Genomic DNA, 22,542 nt, shown 5'->3' on the forward strand with positions numbered 1-22,542 from the left:
CTCCAAAATATCTGCCACTCCAGGCCCAAGAAGCTTGCATTCACCGTCATTACCAACGTCTTCCACGCACATTGTCCAATCTCCTCCCTTCCAGGAAGCAACTCATACAACAGTCTCTCTGGCAAAAAACAACAACATCGTCCTTAATCAATGAGTGTGAAAATACTAAATTCCATTTCACTTTCAAGTTATACATTCCCTTTTTGACTTGATTTGTGGAAGGGATCTTTCATTTTCTTTGATAAATATTGTTTCATATCAAGTTGTTTTGTGAGTTTGGAAGGCTAGAGTTGGTAGTTCTGTTTTTCTTTTACCGTATCTGCATAACGCATATAGATTATAACATTTTACGTTGTCGCTTTTTGTAACCGCTTTCACTCTTTTTTTTTTTTGTGCAAGGAAATTTCTTCGAACTGCATTACAATGTATTTATAGCTATTTATAGAGCAGTATTCTTTAAAGTTGTATTTCTGTTTATTGTTGTCATAACCATGCAATGTACTATAGGTACTGGAACTATTCAAGGCTCTCAGTCCTCTGTCCAATTCCCTATTAAGATGACAAGGATGTTTATTAGCCAATATACAAAACAGTTGATGAGAAATTTGGCAATATGCAAACTAAATAATAGGCCTGGAGCAACCTTGTGTAACACATAATTAATCAGTTTATGCTGCGGTTGCCTCGTTCTTCTTCATCTCTTTCAAAACTGAGTTGACGATGATATACTGAGCTACATTTCAACATGTATGGGGATTACTTCCCTCCGTGTTACTGGCTTCAACATCTTCTTTCCAGGTCCTCAAACACTTTTTTTTTCCAAAGGTTTTTCCATGTTGTAGATATCTCACCACAGCTCTACACTACTACATTCATTGTGTCAGATCCAAAAACAACACGATGGTTTAAACAGACCCTCTGGGGCTCCGGTCCAAGTAAGGATCATTTGTCGTGCAGTGAATACAGTGCAGCCAAGCGCTCCATTTATTGTGATGTGGTGCGATGTAAATACTCTCTGGCCTCTACTTTGCTAAACATTAACAAGAACGAGAACCATCAAGCTCAAAAGGTTAGCCTTTACATTGGATGGGAGTCCTTGTAATGCGGAGGCCTGTGATTACAGCACCTTTGCTTGTGTAAAAATGCGAATTAGTTTTGCAATCGAGCGTCATTTGACATTATGTGTCTCAGTTTAAAAAAAAAAAAAAAAAAAAAAAAAAAAGAAGTGAGAGACAGAGAGTCAGAGAGACAATAGCTACAAATTATCTGTTACTTATCTGAACTAATAGCAATGGCATAAACAATTCAGTGGTTTAATAAGCAGACGTTTTCACAGGCCACGAGAGTGTAATCCCTCCATGCTCAGTGAGCACCAACAGAGCTCTGTGTCTACATGTTTATCCACTGGAGGTGCATGAACACAGCTCAGTCTTATAGTGTGTAAAAGTCACCAATACTGCAAGTCTGTCCACCGGCACAGTTCAACTTTAACAATGGTGACAACAAGCAAGCTAATGGCTATAAACTGCATTTTGGAGGAAAGGTAAAGCAGAAATAAGTATAGTTAGTGAACTTTAAGGCTCCAGCACCGTTTCACTCTGCCCTCCTCTCGTACCTACCTGTTCTAACTTTATGGTTTGTTTATGATCTCTGGATTCTGATCCTGTTTTTTTTTCCTTCCGTTTTCTATTCTGTGTTATCGTCTGCTCCGTTTCAGCCAGCATCAGTCATGAAACCCAACCAAGGGCAATACATGTAATATACAAAGGGTGGGTTTGAAGGCAAAACTTTAAATGACACTTCCAGTAATGCTCTATATAAGTAACATGTAACAGCATGATGTAGCCGAGAGAGTCTACATTACGCACCACTCTCCTCATATCAGTGACTCTGCCTGAGTCCTTGTTCTTTAACGAGCTGTAACTCCGCTTTCCTAGACAACTTCCCTTATTCACCTCTACCAACAAACACGAGAGTGATTTTTCTTCTTCTTTTACCAACATGTCCATAGTCCTATAAACTTACTTTTTCCTCGCAGAATTCACACCGATGCTTTTAAATATTTACACACCTAAATTAAACCAGATATCCTGCACATTGTCGGTCACTTGCACTTTATTTTGGAACAAAGGTTTGATTGCTACACCTTTCCAAATTTCCCTGTGGGATTAATAAAGGATTATCTTATCTTATCTTTATGATGTAATATTTAAGATTTAAAGTGAACACAGTCTAATGCACACTTGGGGAAAAAAACGTGACTAGGGTTGCCCTAATGTATTTCTGTATCTATTGTCTGAAGAGGAGTTTAAATGAATGATAATATAGTAGCATTAAACGGTCCTATCTGCCTACTATGTCCTGTTTTTTTTTTTTGTGTGTACATTGTCTTTCGCAGAAGACATGAGCTACACGCAAGAATGCATGATCACACCAGTAGCAAAATGAATGTCATGAAAAATTCACCTGCTTAATGACACTTTTGTTTTAGTCAGGGTAATCGGTTTGCAGAAGCAGACTGCTAATTAACAGAAGCAATCTGCTGCCTATCAAAGCAAAAACAAACACTTTCAGACCTCCACTTATTTGTCTCGCGAGACTCCGCCCTCTCACGACTCCTAACGGTCGGCGGAACCATCAATCACAGAGCAGGGGTGAACCGGTCCGCTAAATGCGGTGCTTAATATTCCACTATTCAGCATCATCATACACATTAGGAGATGGCCTTGGCAGACCTAGATTTAGGGTCTCGCAGAGAACAATGCACCGGGAGATGGGGGGGGGGAAGGGAATTAGCAAAGGCAATTACTCAGCTACGGATTTGTCTGATAAGGTTAATTTTTCTAAAGACGATTACATAGCTCCGCAATCTGCTGCAGCACCGACATTCACTTTTTACCCCCTGGGCTGAACTAACAAGTCTGTATCTTCTCAAGGGATTAGCGTGCTTTTGAAAAAAAGTTGCTAAGAACAACAATTTACGAATCCGATAGCTTTGTGGGAGTAGAGCTGAGCCAGTTCAGGACTTAAACGTTCGTCGCCTTAAAGGCAGAATGACACGTAGAAGCGGTGATACGGACATCAGCTATGACTTAGAGACACGCTGATGATGCTGGGGGAGGATGCTGTGAGGTAGCAGCAAGGTGAGGCTGGCAGAGTGTGACTTGGAGAAATTAAGAGTTTGTTTAATTAACTTTTTTTTCCCCCCCTACGCCTCAGTGCGCCAGTCTGGCACCCTCGGAGTGGGAGAGAATCCCAACGGTTTTTACAGAGCGTCATAATCCAGAGGTGAGCTGAACACTCTGAAGACAAGAGACGGTTTAGGGGGCTGAGTAAAGACGTTTGAGGAGAGTTGTGAGGGGATTCATCACAGTGGAAGAAATGGGCATCCATAAAAATAACAACGTCCAACCAGATATGAGGATTCACAGAACTTGTCCCACATCGACGGCCACTTTACTCGACAAACACACTGGGTACCGTCGTCCTTCAGTCTCCCTGTATTTGTTCATAGCTGGCAAAAATCAACATAATGCTTAAAAATCAGCACTTATAATATTATTCATATATAATCACTTATAATTAGCACCTTAAAATATTAAAGACAATAACCTTGGTGTTAAAAACAGTTTTAGCTATTTTTTCTGGATTGTTCTGCAACTACAAATGTCTTCAATACATATTTACTACATCGTAGTAGTTTTATAACCTGCGAATAACTGAGTTTTGGAAAGCGCCATGATTGAGGCAGAGAAATAAATTAGTCACTAGATGAGGTCAGACCTCTGCCCTGCTCCCATTAACCAAACCTACATCTATGCAGCTGTTCCTACCCTCTCCTCCTCCTCCTCCTCCAACCACACACTCAGGCTGCACTACAGCCTCCTCTGCTTGTCCTGCCACTGCTGCGGCCCGGTGGGAGGTCTAATTGGAGCAGATTGAGCTGCTGTCCTGCAACATATGGCTCGCAGCCCTGACAGCAGCAAAACAAAGGAGGGAGAGACCCACGCAGGTCCTGGCCCCATCAAAGACTCACCAGCTGGGATGGACACACACAAACAAAGACACACACACACACACACACACACACACACACACACACACACACACACACACACACACACACACACACCCCCCTCGAAGCTCCACCTTACGGTTGAGGTTGAATCTAAAAACATGAGGTCAAAATGCTCCACGGGGCGGTGGATCCTTCTAAAGACCTTTCTTACGGACAATAACTAAACAGAATAAAAACATGTCAAATCGGAATTTGTTTACTATATTAAACAAATTGTTAAACCAATTTCAGATTTGACATGATTTTAGATTCAAACTATTTGTTGTTGTCGTTACCACATTGTTACTGATAAAGAAAACATCTAGCTTGTCTGACCCCAGTTCCCCTCGTTAAATAGACAATTCATCTTGGCTCAGCTATGTTATATTAAACAGAGAATAAGACACCAGGCATGCATTTATTTCAACCCTTCAAAATCAGTGAGGAAAACCATGATGCTATTTCAAATTCATCTTTCAGATCTGTGGTATTAGACGAGCGACTGAACCCTTTGGTTTCACACAATATCGGCTCTTTTTTTTTTTGGGGTCCTGCTTATTGTTCGTGACAAGCGAGTAACTGTCTGCACACTAAATGACGAAGTGAAGTGGTGATCGAAGCTCTTGACACTGGACAAAATGCAACAGAGCATCACGGCACAACCCAACACAACTTACAACTAGCTAATTAACAAATAATCTATAAAAATCCAAATACTGCAATTGCAAGACTGTTCCAATGGCCCACAGATGTCAGCTTTTTTCTGGAATGCAGCAATATCAAATAAAGTACCGGTGCATGAACTGTAACCGAGCTCTGTTTATCACAGAGTATTGCACAAGATAATGTACACATATCCCTGAAAGTCACACAGTGGGTGTATAGGCTCTGTTTTGCATTTAGCTTGGGTAGAGGTATTAATGTCAGGTTTTGTCATGAATTCATCTTTCATCCAAGAATTACTCTCTTTGGGATGTCTGAGGGTGAGGCGAGAAAGAGGTGTGTTTAGAAATAGGTATTAGCTGCCAAGTGGTGCAATTCTGCTTCTACTGGAAGGATGAAAAAAAAAAAAAGGATTCACTCGGAAACAGAGGAGGAATAATGGTGGCGAACCCAACATATCACAAACGTTTGGCGCCCCTTCATTTCTTGGCTGCGGGGACTTTTTTAGCAGATGATGGTGTATACAGCGAGGCAGTAACAATTACTCTTCCCCTGCTTAGGCGCTGTTTGCAATTTTATAGAAACAAAGGCAAAATACCATCATCAACTACATGCAACCAGCAGATATAGTTAAAAAAAAAATCTATGTCAATTTCTTTTTTTTCTCCTGCCATTGCGTTGGCATACTTCTTACATCACCTACGCCGTAAAAGTCCAGGTTTCTTGTGGCCAAATTCCACACGGCGTCTCCTCTTAACTGCACCTGGTCCCCTACAAGTGACAGGCGATAATACAATATTTTAACTTTACTGTAAGATAACCAATAACCTAAAATTCTAACAACCCTCTTGCTCATTTCTTTAGCGTATCAGCGTACGCGTGTCACTTTCAATTACATAAACCGTATGCCAATATCCATTATCCAGATTTGTTAGAGTTAGTAAAGTACTAGAGCATCATCCAACGGCATCAAGTGGACCTTGAGTTGGACTGTCGTGTCGTACTCGTGCAAACCTTCAGTCTTGGACTTGTGAAACTTGTGATGGACTTTTTTTTTCCCCAAATACTTTCTCGCATCATTTCTACCTCTCTTCCTGTCATGTCCATCCATCTTTCAGAAAGAAGGGATGAATGGAGGTACCGAGCAGAGGAGAGAGGAAGGACATTTTAAATTCAGTCATCCAGATGAAAGGGAGACTAAAGAAAGCAAGTCAGAGAAAAGGAAAGTTAATGATTCATGTTGTCATTCGTGTGACCGCACTGAGACGGCCTCTGCCTGACGATGCATTCAGCGCGACTAGATCACTCCATCCGATCATTTCATCCGGATGAGTGAACTTATACTGCTCCCCTGCCCTTTCCTGTTTCCAACTCCCTCCCTCCTTTTTTAAAAAAAAAAAAAAAAAACAGAAGAAAAGAAAAGGACAGTGGGGAGAAATGAGGAAGATGCTGAGTGACAAGACCACCAAGGTTTAGAGAATGTGACGATTAGGTCACATTTTGGGAAAAAAAGCTCCTGCTGTGTCACCAATAATTTCATTTGCACCAGTGAGCACGGGGGCGCACACACACACACACACACACACACACACACACACACACACACACACACACACACACACACACACAGAGCAATGAGTCTGGAATTCACAATTATTCATAAAATAACAAGGACGCAGACATTTCTGCAGAGGTGCAAAGAGGATGCGAGTGAATGATGACTGCAGAAAAGACAGATCTTGAACAGCGAGCGAGTGAACGTGTGAAAGAGTGAATGTGTGGAGGTAACTTTCTACAGCCAAAATACCAAAGCACTGCGTTGTCTTTTCCAGAGCCGTCGAGGAATAATGGATATTTCTTACATAAGCTCGTCTATTTTTGATTGGCAGAGCTGATTGAATTCCGTTTAGAGCCGCTGTCATTCTGTCCTCATTTCAAACTCGCAGATCTCCCTCAGCGGGTAATCGCGCTCTTTCAAAACTGTTTGATGAAAGTAATTTGGCCAGATCATTCAGGATAACGCTGCATAAAGCAATCTATTAGCCCACACAGCTCAGAGCACAAACACTGCATAAATATGTTTCACTGGAATCGGCTAAAGACAGACTGTGTGTCGATGAGCGAAAACAGACTTAATAAGAACAACAGATAATTGTTAATTATCCTGGCTCTGGTTAATAAGCTATCTTGATAATGAATTAAAGCCTCAGGTCACCTAAATGAAAGCATGACTAGAGAACATCTTGGGATGCAATTGTCAATCGGTGCGTAGAAAGCTCAACTAAAATGATTTGAGGTAAGGGGGAGAACAAACACCCAAATAGGATGTCAAACTGGTGTGATGCTGATCTTTAGACATTTTTACAATAACTAGCAGGTGGCCAATGAACCTGTCAATTGTAACACGCAACAAGTGTTCAATTGTGAATGAAAAATAGTTGGAAAGCGAGCGAAATAGTCGAAATTTAGCTAAAAGTAATGGATGAATGTTCGAAGCATTTAGCTTAAAGGTTGTCAATACGATTGCTGCTGTATTAATGATCTGAATATCACGTTGAGAAGCTTCAAAGTAATGGAGAAATTGACATCAAATGGAGGTTACACATTTGCACAAACATATAGACACTGGCTTAATAGAGCAAGATTGCGACGTTCATCACCTGGAGATCTGAAGGTCCAGGCCTCGTCGTCATCGAAGTGCGTATCCCCAGCTGTGAACCTCTCTCCGGGGAAAAATGCGTGCGCCACCGTTCCCCCCGGCCCGTCGAAGGGATATCCGTCGTCGTGGTCGGCCTTAGTGAAGTCGATCTGAATGTCTGCGTCGCTGCCGGCCACTTCGTGGAAGTTCAGCGGTGCGATGTCGCTCCAGACCTTCAGGGCGTAGTACATCAGGGCTCGGACAGTGTCCCTGCCCAGTAAGGCCGAATCCTTAGGGAAGGTCCTTACTCTGAGGGAAGAAAGGGGAGGGGGGGGGGGACAGATATGTTACATAAGAGAAGAAGAGACAAGATGGGGTGAGGAAGAGGACAGGAAGGACACGGGGGAGTTGAGATGACAAGAAAGGAGAGGAGAGGAGATGGTGGGCTGATGAAGGAAGAGGACGCGTGACTTGACAAAAGAACAAAGTAAAAGTGGAGATAAGAGGAGAGAGCTGGGCAAAGTGAGAGGAGAAAAAGGTGATGATGGACAAGAAACAAGAGGGAGGAAAGGGTAAGGGAGCAAAAAGCCATGGCAGGAGACTGGAGAATAAGATGTCAAGTGTAAGGGTGACACGTCAGAGATGAACATGGGAGGGGACACAAAAGGAAAATGTGTAAGAAAGAGGGAGCTGAGCACAGGAGAAAGAAAGAAGTGGAAAAAGGGAAGCAGGTTGCAGCAGTAGACACTGGCAGGAGAAGAGCAGGATGGAGAGATAGCTCTGAATTGTAGAAAAAGGTCAAATAGGCAATGTTTGCCACTGGGACAGAACTGCACAGAAACACAAAAATGATGTTTGCACATAGTGATTCCATTGTTTTTTTGTATTTCATGGATAGGTGCTCCCATTGCTCACACATCCTGATAATAAACAGAGAATATTAAAATAGATTCTGGCTAGATTTTCCTTGCTTATTTCATTTTCGTCCTCTTATCGCACTAAGCATCTCTCAAGCTATTCTGTCGTTGTGTCAGTGACAAAAGAAACGGGACAAGAATAAACAGAAAACCATCCACAAGTTTGTTTACCCTTTCTCGCTCTAAATCTCCACTCCTTCTCCATCATTCCCCGTCTTCGCTGTCCTCCAGTCTTTGCCTCTGCCTACTCCTCTGCCCTCAACGCTTTTCTACCCACAAAAGCCCTCTGTGTAAATACAAGAAGCGATTTGGCCACTGCAGGCTGCTCTAGGACATTTAATCAAGGCTCTTGGCCTTGAGAGAGTGCCGCCTCATCTTGCCTCTATCTCAGAAATGGCTGAAAAATAAACAAAAGTTTTGTATTGATGGAGCATTATTTTTAATTCGAAAGTCAAAGTCTAACATCACCGATTGCTGTGATTCATTAAAAAACCCCCCAAAAAAACCCTGATGGTATTTTATCTCACAGAAAAGATGTTTAACATTTCGTAGGTGTTCTAGGTTATTCTGGGAGCACATTGTCTTTTGGACAGCTTGATTTTATCAACAATCTTAACCTCTTTTTCAAGTGTCGTGTCTCGCATCAAATGAGGCAAAACTGTCCTTCGATGCGAGAAAAAAAAAAAAAAAAGAGCAGAAACATGGATATTGATTCACATATTGATTGTAATAGACAGACCTGAGAAATAGTTTAATACTACAAGGTAAGATGTCCCACACATATCGACTGAATTCCACAAGCATAAACAGAAGATATTCGTCTCTGAAAGTGTGAAACGAAAACATGCTCACAGAACTGAACTAAAATGGTGAAGGACAACCTCGGGAGAACAGCTCAATTCCTGCGTGTAGCTGCACCCAAACAAAAACCAAACCACCCGCATAGCTCACTTATGCTGCAATTTGCATGGAAGAGGTAAGAAAATGGTACATTTAGGTGAAATGGTGAATACAGGTATGTGCAGTGAGCAACAAGGAACCGTGAACTCTGTAGGCGAGTGCACTTTATCTGTAGATGAACCGGCTTATACATTAACTGTCTTTAACTCAGGGGATACACCGATTCTATGTTTGCTTGAAATTTGAATCCATTCTTTAAAAACGTTTCTCTTTCTGGAGCACACATTTGTTATCTTGATCCTAGTCGTAGAAAATGAAACCCTTTTAAACTCACATTAACACGATCAACTGGTTCCTCCTAAGCATGAGATCAGAATATTTCTATATCACACACTATATGATTTTATCTCTAAACTGTCAACAGAACAGTTCAACTTAGTCCAGTGGGGGGACCACTATGAGGCTGGTTCATTAAGGAACAATGAGAAGAAACGAGTGCTCTGATGCTAGAAAGGATACTACGATTTTGTGGACGTTTTTCCACTGGATGCATGATGGAAAAAAGATTGAGAAAATCTGTTATTTTAACCCTAAAAGGGAGGTTCCCCCTCCCCAAATCAAACTTACAATTTTGTACCGCCGAATAATCCCATTATATTTCGAGAGAAAGCGGACACCAAAACAACACAGAATGGTAAATAGCACTACAGGTAAGAGGAATAATATGTGTTCTTGCATTCGGGGCGAACCGTCCCTTTTAACATTTCATTACATTGAGTCGTTCACAGGAAACAACACACGTCTTAAATATTGCACGGAGAAAAGGAACAAGAACAAGCAGCCAGGTGACATGCTGGCACACCTCAGAACAGTATCCAACACTGGTGTTCAGGAGCTGTGCCCTGCTGTTGTGTGGAAAGCTACTCACACCGTGCAGAACAACATCAGATCAGTGGTTGCACACGGCATAATGGAAAAAGGCTAATTATTGACTGACATCTTCATTAGAGCAACGTGGGTTTGTTTGGCTGGATGTTAAACGGATACACTGTAGTAGCTGCTCGAGGACTGTTTACTGGGCATATATCTTTATAATTAGAACCTTAAACTCAAAATCACGGTGTAATCGTTGGCTGCGCACCTCTCCCCTTTACGGAGAATATCCAAACTCCCACTCGACGACATTAATACCACATAAAAAAAAAAATAAAAAAAATCAAGCTGCACCCGCCGTGGAACTTGTCATACTGAAGACTGTGCCAATCATAGTAAATATGTGGGTCACAAATAGGTTGCAGAGACAGAAGTTCTGTCACTACAAACACTCTTGTTGTTATAAAAAGCCCTCTGTCATTCCCATTCCTTCTTTTATTGAAGCCGGCATCTTGAAAGCTGACTTCCTGTCAGACAAATCATTTGTTTGACACTTGTTTCAATTCATGCGCAAAATCCTTCATGATTAAGGACTTTTTTAGTTTTTTCCTGAAGGACTGAAGCTCGTCTCCCACAGTTTCCTTTTGCTCATTTACCAGCCTAGGATCTCTGCTCATGGTGTCGGTACAGCAGCGGCTCATAATGATGCTTTTCTTTCTGGGTTCTTTATCTTCACTGATTAACGCTGAACTCTAATATTAAACAAATATGTATCCAATACATTAGATAAACAAACCCACTAATGTCTACTCGCCATTTCAAGCGTTTCCCACTTTGCGATTCAGGCTCATTGAATCTGTTAATGACTGTATCTGAAAAGAGTCTGAAGTGCTCTTAGCTTGGTGAAGTAGGAGGACAGAGGGATTGTTTGTCCAGTACTCCGATCACTGGGACCGGCTCCACATACTTGTCCCCACCCTGACAGCTCATCACAGGGGTTTGAATGTAAATGCTTACACTCCAAAAAAAAACAACAACCCACTCATGTACAAGCGGTAGTTCAAGTTGAGGCTGAATGGGCTGAGCGTACGTCAACGTGTGTCAGACGGAAACAGAGTGCATGGGAGACTCAACATAGGTGAGCAGTAAACAATTTTAAGATTATATTGTTAGTCTTTCTTTTCGTTAGTTTCACTTGGTGACAGTATTATATGTCAGAAGAACACACTGTACATGTCCAATTTGCAGAGAAGCAAAAGGAGAGAATGAACAGGACGATGCAGGTAAGACGAAGACAATGAGGAAGAATTGAGGGAAAGATATGAGGGAGAGTGAGCAAAAGAGGGACTAAAAAGCAGACACACAGACTCTCCTTTGTCAGGCATATTTCTGACATCTCCCCATGGCTTTATCTTCCACAGTTCTAACTTTAGTCGGAATCAGAGTTTGTTCTCCATGAGAATGACGAGTTCCTTAAGTTTCAGCGTTTCTCCAGGCTACTACACTCGGAGGGATCAGTGATCACACAGACACATTTCCATCTCTGACAGAGTATGTGATGTCTCCTTTTCCTCACCCGCAAAAAAAAAAAAAATGTACCTCATTACAAAAGCTCTTTACAAGTGTTACAGACGTGTATGGCAGTACAGGGGAGAGAGAGAGAGAGAACAGGGGAGAGAGAGAGAGAGAGAGAGAGAGAGAGAGAGAGAGAGAGAGAGAGAGAGAGAGAGAGAGAGAGAGAGAGAGAGAGAGAGAGAGAGAGAGAGAGAGAGTATAAATGGGTGTAAGTGGGGGAGGGCATATAAATCTGTGGTTTAAAAGAATGAAACTTTATTCAAGCTCTTTCCTCCATAGGCAGTTATATCAACTTACAGCAGCAAATTACACATTATGATAAATAGATCATCATGCCTTCCGTGATAAATGGTATTTGTAAAACATGAATGAGAGATACACTATTCATATTTCTGCACTATAAATGGCTTCATCCCACCAAAAAGTCACATTCACTGGTAGAGAACCTGACAATGAACAATAATGAATTCTCATTGTTAAACAAATATCTTGCCTCCTATCTAAACCAATGTCCTTTTATTGAGGTCCAATTTGAGTGTCTTTTGTTGTCAGGGTGTTATAATACACATTGTCAACCGTAAGTCAAAACATGAATAGACTTTTATCGACAACAGATGGACATGGTACTGGCTCTGAAGCTCTGAGTGCTGGGGAAGCCTGTATGTAGCCTGAGAGGTGAATCCCAGGGCAGGAAACAGTCCCAAAGCACTCGCTGCTGCTTCATGCTACTTTGTTGTTGAGAGTACTTCTTTCAAATGGATAATACTGGCTGGGCAGTGAGAGGACACCGTTTAGAAATATTCTAGTGAGTCATTGAATGTATAACAGGGGGTGCCACGGGTCACCGGTGGAAACGTTCACCCCGTGGGCACACAATAACATCAATAATGGATGATTCTCCAAAAACCAAACACCGGCGTTTTAAAAATACTTACTTTCTGACATATCTGCGATTGGCTGCTACGGTTCAGGTCGGAGCAAGATCGTGGTTGTGGAAAAGTAAACCGTGTTTGAGGTGAAGGTTGGGTTTGGCAACGGGAAAAAAACGTTGGCAAAGGTTAGGGGAAGATATCGGTCACGGTTATGAAAAAGCAAACTATAAATTGCATATGTGCATAAATGCCCATCCACCATCCCAAACCTGCAATTTGATGGGATGCAGGGCTAGTAAAATCACAACCTTGCATTAATACGTCTATGAAACAACCCTGCACAATTGCCACGGCTGGAGGCGCTTTCCATACTCTACAATTGAGAAATGTTGATCAGCATGTTTTGTGTTTACCATGAACTCAGCAGTACAGTTTGCTGACTGACGTGTTTTTTTTTTTTCTCGATTACGAACAACCTTCCGCACACACGCCATCAGCACAAATGACTGTGGTTAAAACATTATTTCAGGTAACACGAACGGCGAGAAAAGTTCCAGATTTGTGCTCTAAATGCAATTTCGCTCACAGTCATGACGCTTCAGGTCACTATTCCACTCAAATGCCAGTGTGGCTTGTGGGGAACGTGCAAGAATCAGGTCTGCAACCCATCTTGCTTCCACCGCCACAGATTAGGAAAAAGTAATTTAACAGTCTTTGAAATTAGTTGGACGGGCAGAAAGCTGATTAAGGTGGACTTCACTTTCTCGACCTATTGAATTCCACGGCACGATTTCCACCGTCATTTGACAAATGAGAAGGCTTACGTGTTCGAGGGAAATGTGTGTGTGTGTGTGTGTGTGTGTGTGTGTGCTGCATGAGCTTAAGCTGATATGGAAAGACACAAACATTTCAGGCACACAAGCTCGCACACACAATCCTCTATATTTCACCTGTTTGACTTTTAATTTCCACGTACTTCTTACGGGGCCTTTTTTTGCACGCAGAGTGATGATTCAGATGAAGAGAGGCGGAGGGGAAAGAAGAGAGGGATGGAGGGAGAGATGGAGGGAGAGAGAGCCAGATGAGGGAAACTCTAAGACTCTTTCGCTGTCCCCCGCCTTCAGCCTCTCTGCAGGCTCTTACCTCCTGTGGCTCTGCTGCTCCCGGGAGACATGAGCTGACATCAAAAGTGATGCTAAAATGTACCGCCGCTGCTCGCTCGCGCGCACACACACACACACACACACACACACACACACACACACACACACACACACACACACACACACACACACACACACACACACACACACACACACAGTAATATTCACCTCCTGTGCTCCGCTACCCTCCGTAGACATAAGCTGATTACTCTGAAAATTGAAAGCTCATATGCAGACGGTGATTCATATGCTGATATGCGTTTTGTAGATGCACACATGTAGCGACACAAACACACTCACAAACAGGAAAATGTTTTGCTGACAGAGACACGGACTCATACGTAATGTGTATTACCAAAAGTCCTCATACTTCTCTTACACACACACACACACACACACACACACACACACACACACACACACACACACACACACACACGTTATGTCATTCAGGCTGAAGATGAAAGACATTAAATTAAAAAGCTCAGCATGAGTCTTCCCTCTCTCCTCAAATCTTTCTCTCCCCCTTTCTCTGTCTATCCTGACTATCACAGTCACCAACTCAGAGACGACGATGCGAATTGTGGAGAAAAATATAATGGTTTCTTAATAAGATAACACTCAACAATAGTTATAGTTATTGTTAAGGTTCCACCAAGCAATTTCACAGGTTGGTGGCCTCAAATGGCAGCAGTGAGATATATATTTAGGACTCCCAATAGCCTAGAAATATGTGCCAAGTCAATAAACTCTTCTGGGTGGCAGAACTGCTTTGTGATACAAACACAATGATGGAGTTGTGATTGGCCAATAATAGAGGCAACTCTCACATATATGAGGGGAACTCAAGTACAAGCTTCCCTGACTAAAGACGATTTCAAAATCATTACTGAAGATAGTTAAACATTTGAGGCAATACATAACAGAAATTCCTGTTTCCTGTACAATTCCTGCACCGGCTTCTTTCTTTGTCACTCCACGTTTTTTACTAACTAGTTAAAAATATTTGTGTAGCAAAAGCTGTCCGTGAGCGGAATCAACAGTGCGTCTGTGTGAGAACAAAATATTGCCATTGTGATGAAATATGTCTGAGATGAGTCAAAATATCTTCCAGAATAAATTCATCACATAGAAAATCCACTCAACAGTTAAATGTGCCTGTGATGATATATAGACGGTGTTCATGAATTGTCATTATTAATATTAGTTATTACCCGCTTATGGAAGCATTTTTGACAAAGTCATACCACCACTTTGGACCACAATGAAATATCTGAGACATCTTTGCACAGACATTTATGGTTCCCAGATTATAATTATGCATATTTTTGTGATCCTCTTGACTTTTCCTGTTCAAAGTCAAAATGTGAGTTTGTGCAATTCTTTTATTTTATGACCAAATACCTTTCCCATCAGCCTCAACTGTACTTTGTGTTTAGCCCCAACTCGCAAATGTTAACATGCTATAAACTAAAATGCTAATTATAGTAAAAGTTAGCATGCTGTCATTGTAATTGCGCGCATGTTAGCATGCTGATGTTAGCGTTTAGCACAGTACAGCCTCATAGAGCTGCTAGCATGGCTTTAGAGTATTGCAATCAGACCAGTAACTCAGCTATAGATGCTTATCTTACTCCTCATTAGCCACACAGCCCCAGTGTGGATATGATAGATGTCACAGATTAGCCCTTAAATCTCGCAATGCAGGCCAGAAAGCCACATTATGTGGAATTCTGACTAATTCAAGTTGCTGATCTCGGTGAATACTCCCCTGAAAATGTATACGTCCGTGAATTACACGGTGAATAATGAACATGACATATTCAAAGGATTTCATAGGTGCCAAAGGAACGAGAGAATGAGAGAAACGTGTGGCCATTACCGCTAGCAGCTTTATGTTATAGTCCCAGAGCTACTCCTAGGACTATAACATACCGGTGCCATTGGATACAGCTGTTGCATTTCTTAACACTCACTAACAACTGTGAGCTATGGCTATAATTACTACTTTGATGGACCCCTGCCGCTGAGTTATGACCATGGCTATACTTAATATTCTTATTACCGACTGCCTCGGACTTTGAATGTGTCTTTACTGTTTTTAAATAATTCTCACTGGCTTCAGAGCGCTATGCTACACCATGCAGGCTTCACAAGACAGTGGCTTTGAGCTGTAGGGCGTGCTAAAACAATAATATATATGCCACAAAATGTTAAGAGCATGATGCCACTGCTGATTTACATCTATGATGGAGTTTCATAGTAATTAAGTGCGTGTTCATGTTCCTACATCGCTTATTCTTGTGCTCACTTCAATGACTTCATTAGAAAGATGACAAGGCGAGAGAGACGGATGAGAGTTGGTGGTTTTTCAATCCAGCATGTAGTCAGTAAAACCCACCCACTGTATCGGACTAAACGGATGCAGAAAGAAAAGATGCAATCTCACTCTCCGTGTTTGCTGCTCGTTTTCCTTTCTTTCCTCTTCGTTATCCTCGGCCCAATCTTTTTTTCTCAGCTTGCTACACACCTATCCGTTTGAGTTATCAGTTGGACTGCTAATGACTGCCAGGCTGTCTGCTGTGATAATGGGCTAAAAATATGAGATAATGAGCTAACAGTGGACTCCTACACAACTGGGCCGTAACATACTTGGCTGAGTGCAGTGTGCTATTTGGACGTGTGTGTAAGAGGAAGAGAAAAAAGATGTATGCGGTTAAATTGGGGATTAAGGGCTCAGCCCTGGCACAAAGACTTGCAGACATCATCACAAAAAATAATTTACTTATATTTCTATTGCGGAAAAACACATTACTTGAATCCCAGTCCTTAAAATCAATGGCTACTTAGCCTAACTCCCGACACTCACCACCTACTCCGCACACGTGTGTGTGTGTGTGTGTGTGTGTGTGTGTGTGTGTGTGTGAACAAGCGCAGGAGTGTGAAGTGCCAGCCAGACAGACTTTGTCAGTTGTGCCAAGGTGAACTAAATCAGGAATCGGGCAAGTCCTTGCTTCTAAAAGTAAATATAATAATCTAATTAAACATAACGGTGCCAACCTTTGTGGACTCAATAACGTGTCACATTTGAAATGTTGAAGGACCTGAAAGTCTTGGTTTCTGTGAACACCCAAATGAAAGCCACTATTCAAAGTATTTGAATGCCTGAATAGAACTATGGAGCAGTAACAGACTGTGCATGCTAACACCTGCACATAATTGCACTTTGCTCCTTTTTGCAGAGCTATCTATATATATATATAAATATATATATATATATTATTTATTTTTTTTGAATCAGAGCATGGGGACGCAAGCATAATTACTTTGCTGTTGCCCACTGCTAGCCACCACTCTGTTTTGTGTGAAAGAAACCACATTTCATCCAGATCAACGTGGCACGAGCACAGACTCAAAAGAACCATTTAGTGCTGAGTGATGGCAGAAGGGCTGATCAGCAACTCAACTAAGTGACTCTTGCAATGATTGCAATCTTAATGCGAATAACATAACTAATTGATAATGTTGCAAACATGACAGTTGCCATATGATGACTCTAATTAATGTCGACTTTGTGTACAATTCATTGATCATACACTCACTTATGAATACACTGTTATAAAACTCCTATAACATAAATCCTAATAGAATAATTTGGGGTCCGGGACGTGTAGTCTTGCATGAAAAGTACTAGTCGAAACCAATCATATCAGATAATGAAAAATCGATTGTATTTTGTGTCAGATTCTCAGACATTGGGAACTACAGCAAGTTATCCTTCTCTATGCCGTTTCCCCATCCTGCCATTCATTCCGTCAAGCTGCCAGAGCTACCATGGAGCCCACACTGTCACTAACTGCACTCCCGCAATAAATATCATTTCATTTTTTGTAAAGATGACAATTTAATTCCAGAGAAAAGAAGACGGACGAGTCTGTAATATGCATTTGGAGAATATATCCAGGATGTCAAACAGATTCAGCAGCAAAAACAGGTTAAAGAGATAAAAGATAGAAGCTGAAGCCTAGAGATCACAGTGTGAAAGTGAACCACCACGTCACCTGCTGATCGACACAGAAGACAATGGAATCAAGGAACGACAATGTTCCCGTGAAGCTAGGTGTTTATTCACCGTTACAATCATTCAAAAACAAAAGAAGCATGGGTAGACATTTGGTAAACCTTTTAGTAGCTTGCGTTGTTTAAAAGTGCTAAGGTAGTTAATGATTCTCTGTTAGCTCCACAGGTTTTAGAAACGTATATATTTCCTCTTGAAGACTGTGTTCAAGGGGAGGGACTTAGGGAAGGGTCAACTGTGTTTTGACATCATGCTACCCTCCGATTTCATTCATATACCTCGGCTTCATGGCTGCACAATGAAATGATTCAAAATAATATGTTGATGCAAAATGTATGTGGCAGCAATATAAATAGTTAATCTGACTGATGTGGTGGATCAAAATACTAATATCTAATACGGTTGTCAGATTGCATCTGACTCATTAGATGTTTTGAGCATTATCTCAATTTTGTCAGCCCTGTTCAGCCATATAATCTAATAAAGCAAAGATAGCATGAAATATTGGATGATAAAAATAATTTTCCAAACCGAGACGTGAGGAAATCGCTATGCAAGTGCTACGATGTCAGCTGGAAAAGACAGAAACCGAAAGCACGAGCAGAGAATTACAGACACGGCCAATCTATGCAGAATATCAATGCTTTGTTTTGGCTCCGAAGCTGCAGCATGTCGTCCACAAATGCTCCTGCACAAATCTGAGTGCTGTGAATACAAAGGTGCTTCACTGGACTATAGACAAACCTGTTTTATTTCAAGGTGGAGTTAGCCGACGGGAGCACGGTTTACGATTGGCAGCAGTACAAAGAAGAGAAAGAAAGTTAAACGCCACCAGGAGGGAGGCAAATGCATACTCGCTTGTGTGCATGGAAACTGTATGCATGTGTGTTGGCTCCCCTGCTGTCTGAAATGATGTGCATATTCATATTCTGCGCACATAAACCAGCTTATAGCAGCTTATTGTTGAATCAGCCCTGATAGTTTGTGTGAATCCCCACAGACCAAACAAGGTTTCGCTGCCTCCCCCTCTGCTGTCTAACACTATAGGCTATGGTTTCTCAGGTGGTCATGAATTCATATTATTCTATCATGGGACAAAAAAAAAAAAATCCCTCACTCTCTAACAGAGCCTCAGCTCTTTGGGAATCATACACTTGACTTTCTTCTTTCACCACCTGTAGGCACAAAAGGTGGCTCTAAAAAGTTTCTCTGATGTTTCTTGTGGAAGACGGAAGCTGTTCGCAGCTCGGATTCACGGCAGTTGAAAAATGAATCCAACAGTGAAACATAGTCGCATGTTCCAATCCACAGGAAGCCCTTCTGCAGCATTACCTGCTTTTCTTGTTTAGTGTATTTCAAACGTTCCTCTTTTTTGTCCAATAGATTAACTAAATGCACTTCTTCTGGCGGAGCTTTTGAGATACATGCAGGTGATGGCATGAGAAGGTAGTAAATGCATTTAGCTGTAGTATGCAGAAACCCGGCTCTGCAGGTTCTGAACATGGGATAAACACCAGAGGGATGGATTATGTTGCAGGAGTGCTTCGGGAAGTTTCTATGGTTTTTACTGTTTTGATACGTTTTGGTAGTGACTCTGGGTAACCTTAGGAATTCATTATAATTAAGATAGAGTTGAGAGATAGTTGGAATATAATTGCAGTAGAACTGCATGAATTTAGAATGGATCCAATTAATGTAAAAATCATTCATGAATTTTCTGTACTTTGTTGTCATAATGAAGGGTTTTTAGCAAGTAGAATCGCTTTAAACAACATTTTATCACAAGTTTAATGGTATCGGAGTCTTTTACTGAGAAGACAGACGTGTTTGTTGTCAGTTAAAGGTCTCTCTAATCAGTGAGTTAGACACTTTTACAAAAAGCCTTTCCTTTGAGCCAGAATTGATCCGGAGAGAAAAATATTTCCGGCTTGAGGAAGAGTCCTCTAATCTACAGAACTGCATGAGGCTCAGATAAACGGATCTGATATGCAATAAACAAATTATGCTGAAACTCACAACATACAAAACAAACTCGACGGATGGATGATTCACCTTTACGTAATCATCTCTGGAGTACCCAAATAATATGAATAATATGACCATGATCTGTTTCTAACGTTCTCACCACAGAAGGGGTACATTGTGTAGGTCCTGCATATATATCATTGTTCCTACCTCCAGGACAGATGTCTCTTGTTCCATTTGTTCTGGGGAGTCGGGCTTCGTTTTCTGCGGCCCACTGTCACCTCGGCCCCAGAGACATCTGGTAAAGAACATCTGGGTGTTGTCATTAGGCCCAGTGTGGCTGGGTCTAAAGAGGAGAGAAGGCTATCGTTGGTGGTGTTCTTGATTGGATTGAAGTATATCATTAATTATCTTAGATATGTTTCCTCCATCCAGCCAAACTAACCAACCCATCCCACATGATTCGCCTGAACAAACGCAGCCACATACCTAAGACTCCGGTCTCCTTCAGCCCTCCGTACTTCTGCATGGCTTTGATGGCCTTGGTCAGGGCCTCCTTGGTCTGAAGCTGACCGGTCACTGGGTCAGGGGGCGGGAGGTAGCCAAACTTGCTCAGCCAGTCCTGGAACAAGGGGAAACGGTAGACACAGAGGTCAAGGGTCATCGCAGGCATTTCAAAGGACTCCAAGTATCCCAAAGCTGCTGAGAGGGTCTGACACCTGTTTGTGTTTACCGTCTGTGAATACCGTGTGTCTCCATGCGCATACATGCTGTCTGCTTGCATGTTGAGCTTTAGCAAAGAAGCAATTCAGTTGGTATGGTGAAAAGTATTATGTTTCACACCAGAAGTCATTCTGCATCTCCTCAGGTAAATTACAGTACCCAAAGTCTTATTTCACAGTTGACACTAAAGACAGGCACAGGAGGCAAGAGGGATGACATACAATGTGTTGAAATTACATGTTATGCATTTTTAGACCGCAAGGCCATGATGAGGAAGCCCCCATTGCTCGGCATTTCTTTAGACGCTAGGTGCGCTTGCTCTGCAGCAAAAATAGAATCCACGTCTGTAAAATGCAGGCGAATAAGGCAATATCTGTGCAGAATGGGGGGGGGGGGGGGTGCAAAGTGGGGCCAACCGTGCTGGCCCCACTTTGCTATCGGTTGATGCTGCGACTTCACTAAAGTTTACCTCAATACGATGAGAAGATGCAAATTGTGCACGCATGAACGTGCCCCGATGCTGCGACTCCATTCGAGACCAATGAAGCTGCTGCCAATCAATCAATGCAGCCCAACTGAGCTGCAACTTCAACGTTGCTCTTCTCTCTCTCTCTCTCTCTCTCTCTCTCTCTCTCTCTCTCTCTCTTGCCTTTTTCTCCCCTAAGACCTTACTGTGTCTTGTTTTTCTCTTTCCTTCATCTGTCTCCACCCAACTAAAAGCCCCCTCCTGCCCCCTCATGATCTGGGAGCCAATAAGGTGGTGACACAGAGCAATAGCAAGGCATCCTTTCTGTATTGACAATGCTGGTGAGATTCCATTAACTGAATGATTTAGCTCCAGCGTAGCTCTCTGTTGGCTGGTATTTGCCTCTTTATCCTTGGCTGGTTTGATGTGCACTCTCCTTTTGGTTCTGGTTAATAGGCAAGCTGCAGAGTTTTGAATGAACTGAAGGTTCTCTGGGGTTTTTTTGGGGGGGGAGGCCAGTAAAAAGTGCATCACAGTAATAAAGGCATGAATCAAGTTTTTCAGCATATATTTGATTTATGAATTGTCGCACTTTAACTATGTTTCTAAAATATGTTTTTTTTCCCCCCCCGTTTTACTGTAGGGCTTGAAGTTTAGAACCTGATCTATGAAATGACATGAATGATCAGATTTAATACAGGAAATTAACTTCCCCAGATTATTAAACAGCATTTTGACGAGTAGGATTTCAGTTTTTTTTACCACGTTTCACTTTAAGAAATAATTCCTCATCCATTTATTGCAAAAAAAAAAAAAAAAAAAGGTAGTGATGGAGTTTTATAGCCACAGCAGATTGTGGTTCAGCAAAGATGTACCGTTGCGTGTCATCCGCATAGATATGGAAACATACATCGGGTTCTCTAATGATGTCACCAAGTGGTTGCATATAAACTAGGAATAATAATGGACAAAGGCAGCTCCCCTGTGAAACCCCAAAAAAACAAAATGTAATGTAGAACTTTCTCTCTGTATTGTATGTTTTGAAACAGTTTAACACACAGTTTAAAGACAATGAAGACAATTCATTTAGATATCATAGTCAATTGTATTAAATGACGTACGTAAGGATTGAGACCTTATTTTCATTTGAGTGTGAGGTTGCTGATTATTTTAGTAAGAGCCGTGTCAGTGCTGTGGTACATTCTAAAGCCTGATTGAAATTCAATTGACAATATCGTGACAGATAAACAATATAGCAAGAACCTTAAAAAAAAAGGAGACCCAAGTTGTAATAATATTAATAAACCAGACATTTTCTTTGAATCAAAACAAATGTAACAAGCGTACGCCTGTGTGCACTGTGTGAATGCGCACGCTTCCATACAGACGACGAGACGTTTATGTTCTTCTTCTCTGTGAGCAAGGTGTGCTAGTGATGGATTACATCTGCCCCGTCTACGCAACCGCAATGCCCTGTTTTCACACCCATAAACTCACCACATCAAACTTTTTTGTGGAGCCAGCAACTAATTTAAAGCCTGACATCATAGCTCATAGGGGGGGGGGGGGGGGGCAGTAAAACCTGCCAACGAGTTCAGTAACATGCTGAACACTTCTAAATTATATATATATATGTCACTGTGTTTAGGTGA

The 22,542-nt window shown here is 41.7% G+C and overlaps 1 protein-coding gene across 1 annotated transcript in view; it reads right to left on the reverse strand.

Annotated features, from left to right (window-relative positions):
- The window catches only part of LOC137868888 (matrix metalloproteinase-17-like), a 56,196-nt gene that overhangs the window by 14,567 nt on the left and 19,087 nt on the right, over window positions 1-22,542 (reverse strand). The window contains exons 2-4 of the mRNA XM_068705901.1: window positions 20,191-20,323; window positions 19,912-20,047; window positions 7,381-7,667 (exon numbers count right to left, since the gene is read on the reverse strand). Coding sequence (XP_068562002.1) covers window positions 7,381-7,667; window positions 19,912-20,047; window positions 20,191-20,323 — 556 coding nt within the window. The remainder of the gene's footprint in view (window positions 1-7,380; window positions 7,668-19,911; window positions 20,048-20,190; window positions 20,324-22,542) is intronic.

The sequence above is a fragment of the Cebidichthys violaceus genome, unplaced genomic scaffold (assembly GCF_023349555.1).
Source record: "Cebidichthys violaceus isolate CVI_PGR_0920_01 unplaced genomic scaffold, fCebVio1.0.p SCAF_12, whole genome shotgun sequence".
NCBI lineage: Eukaryota > Metazoa > Chordata > Actinopteri > Perciformes > Stichaeidae > Cebidichthys > Cebidichthys violaceus.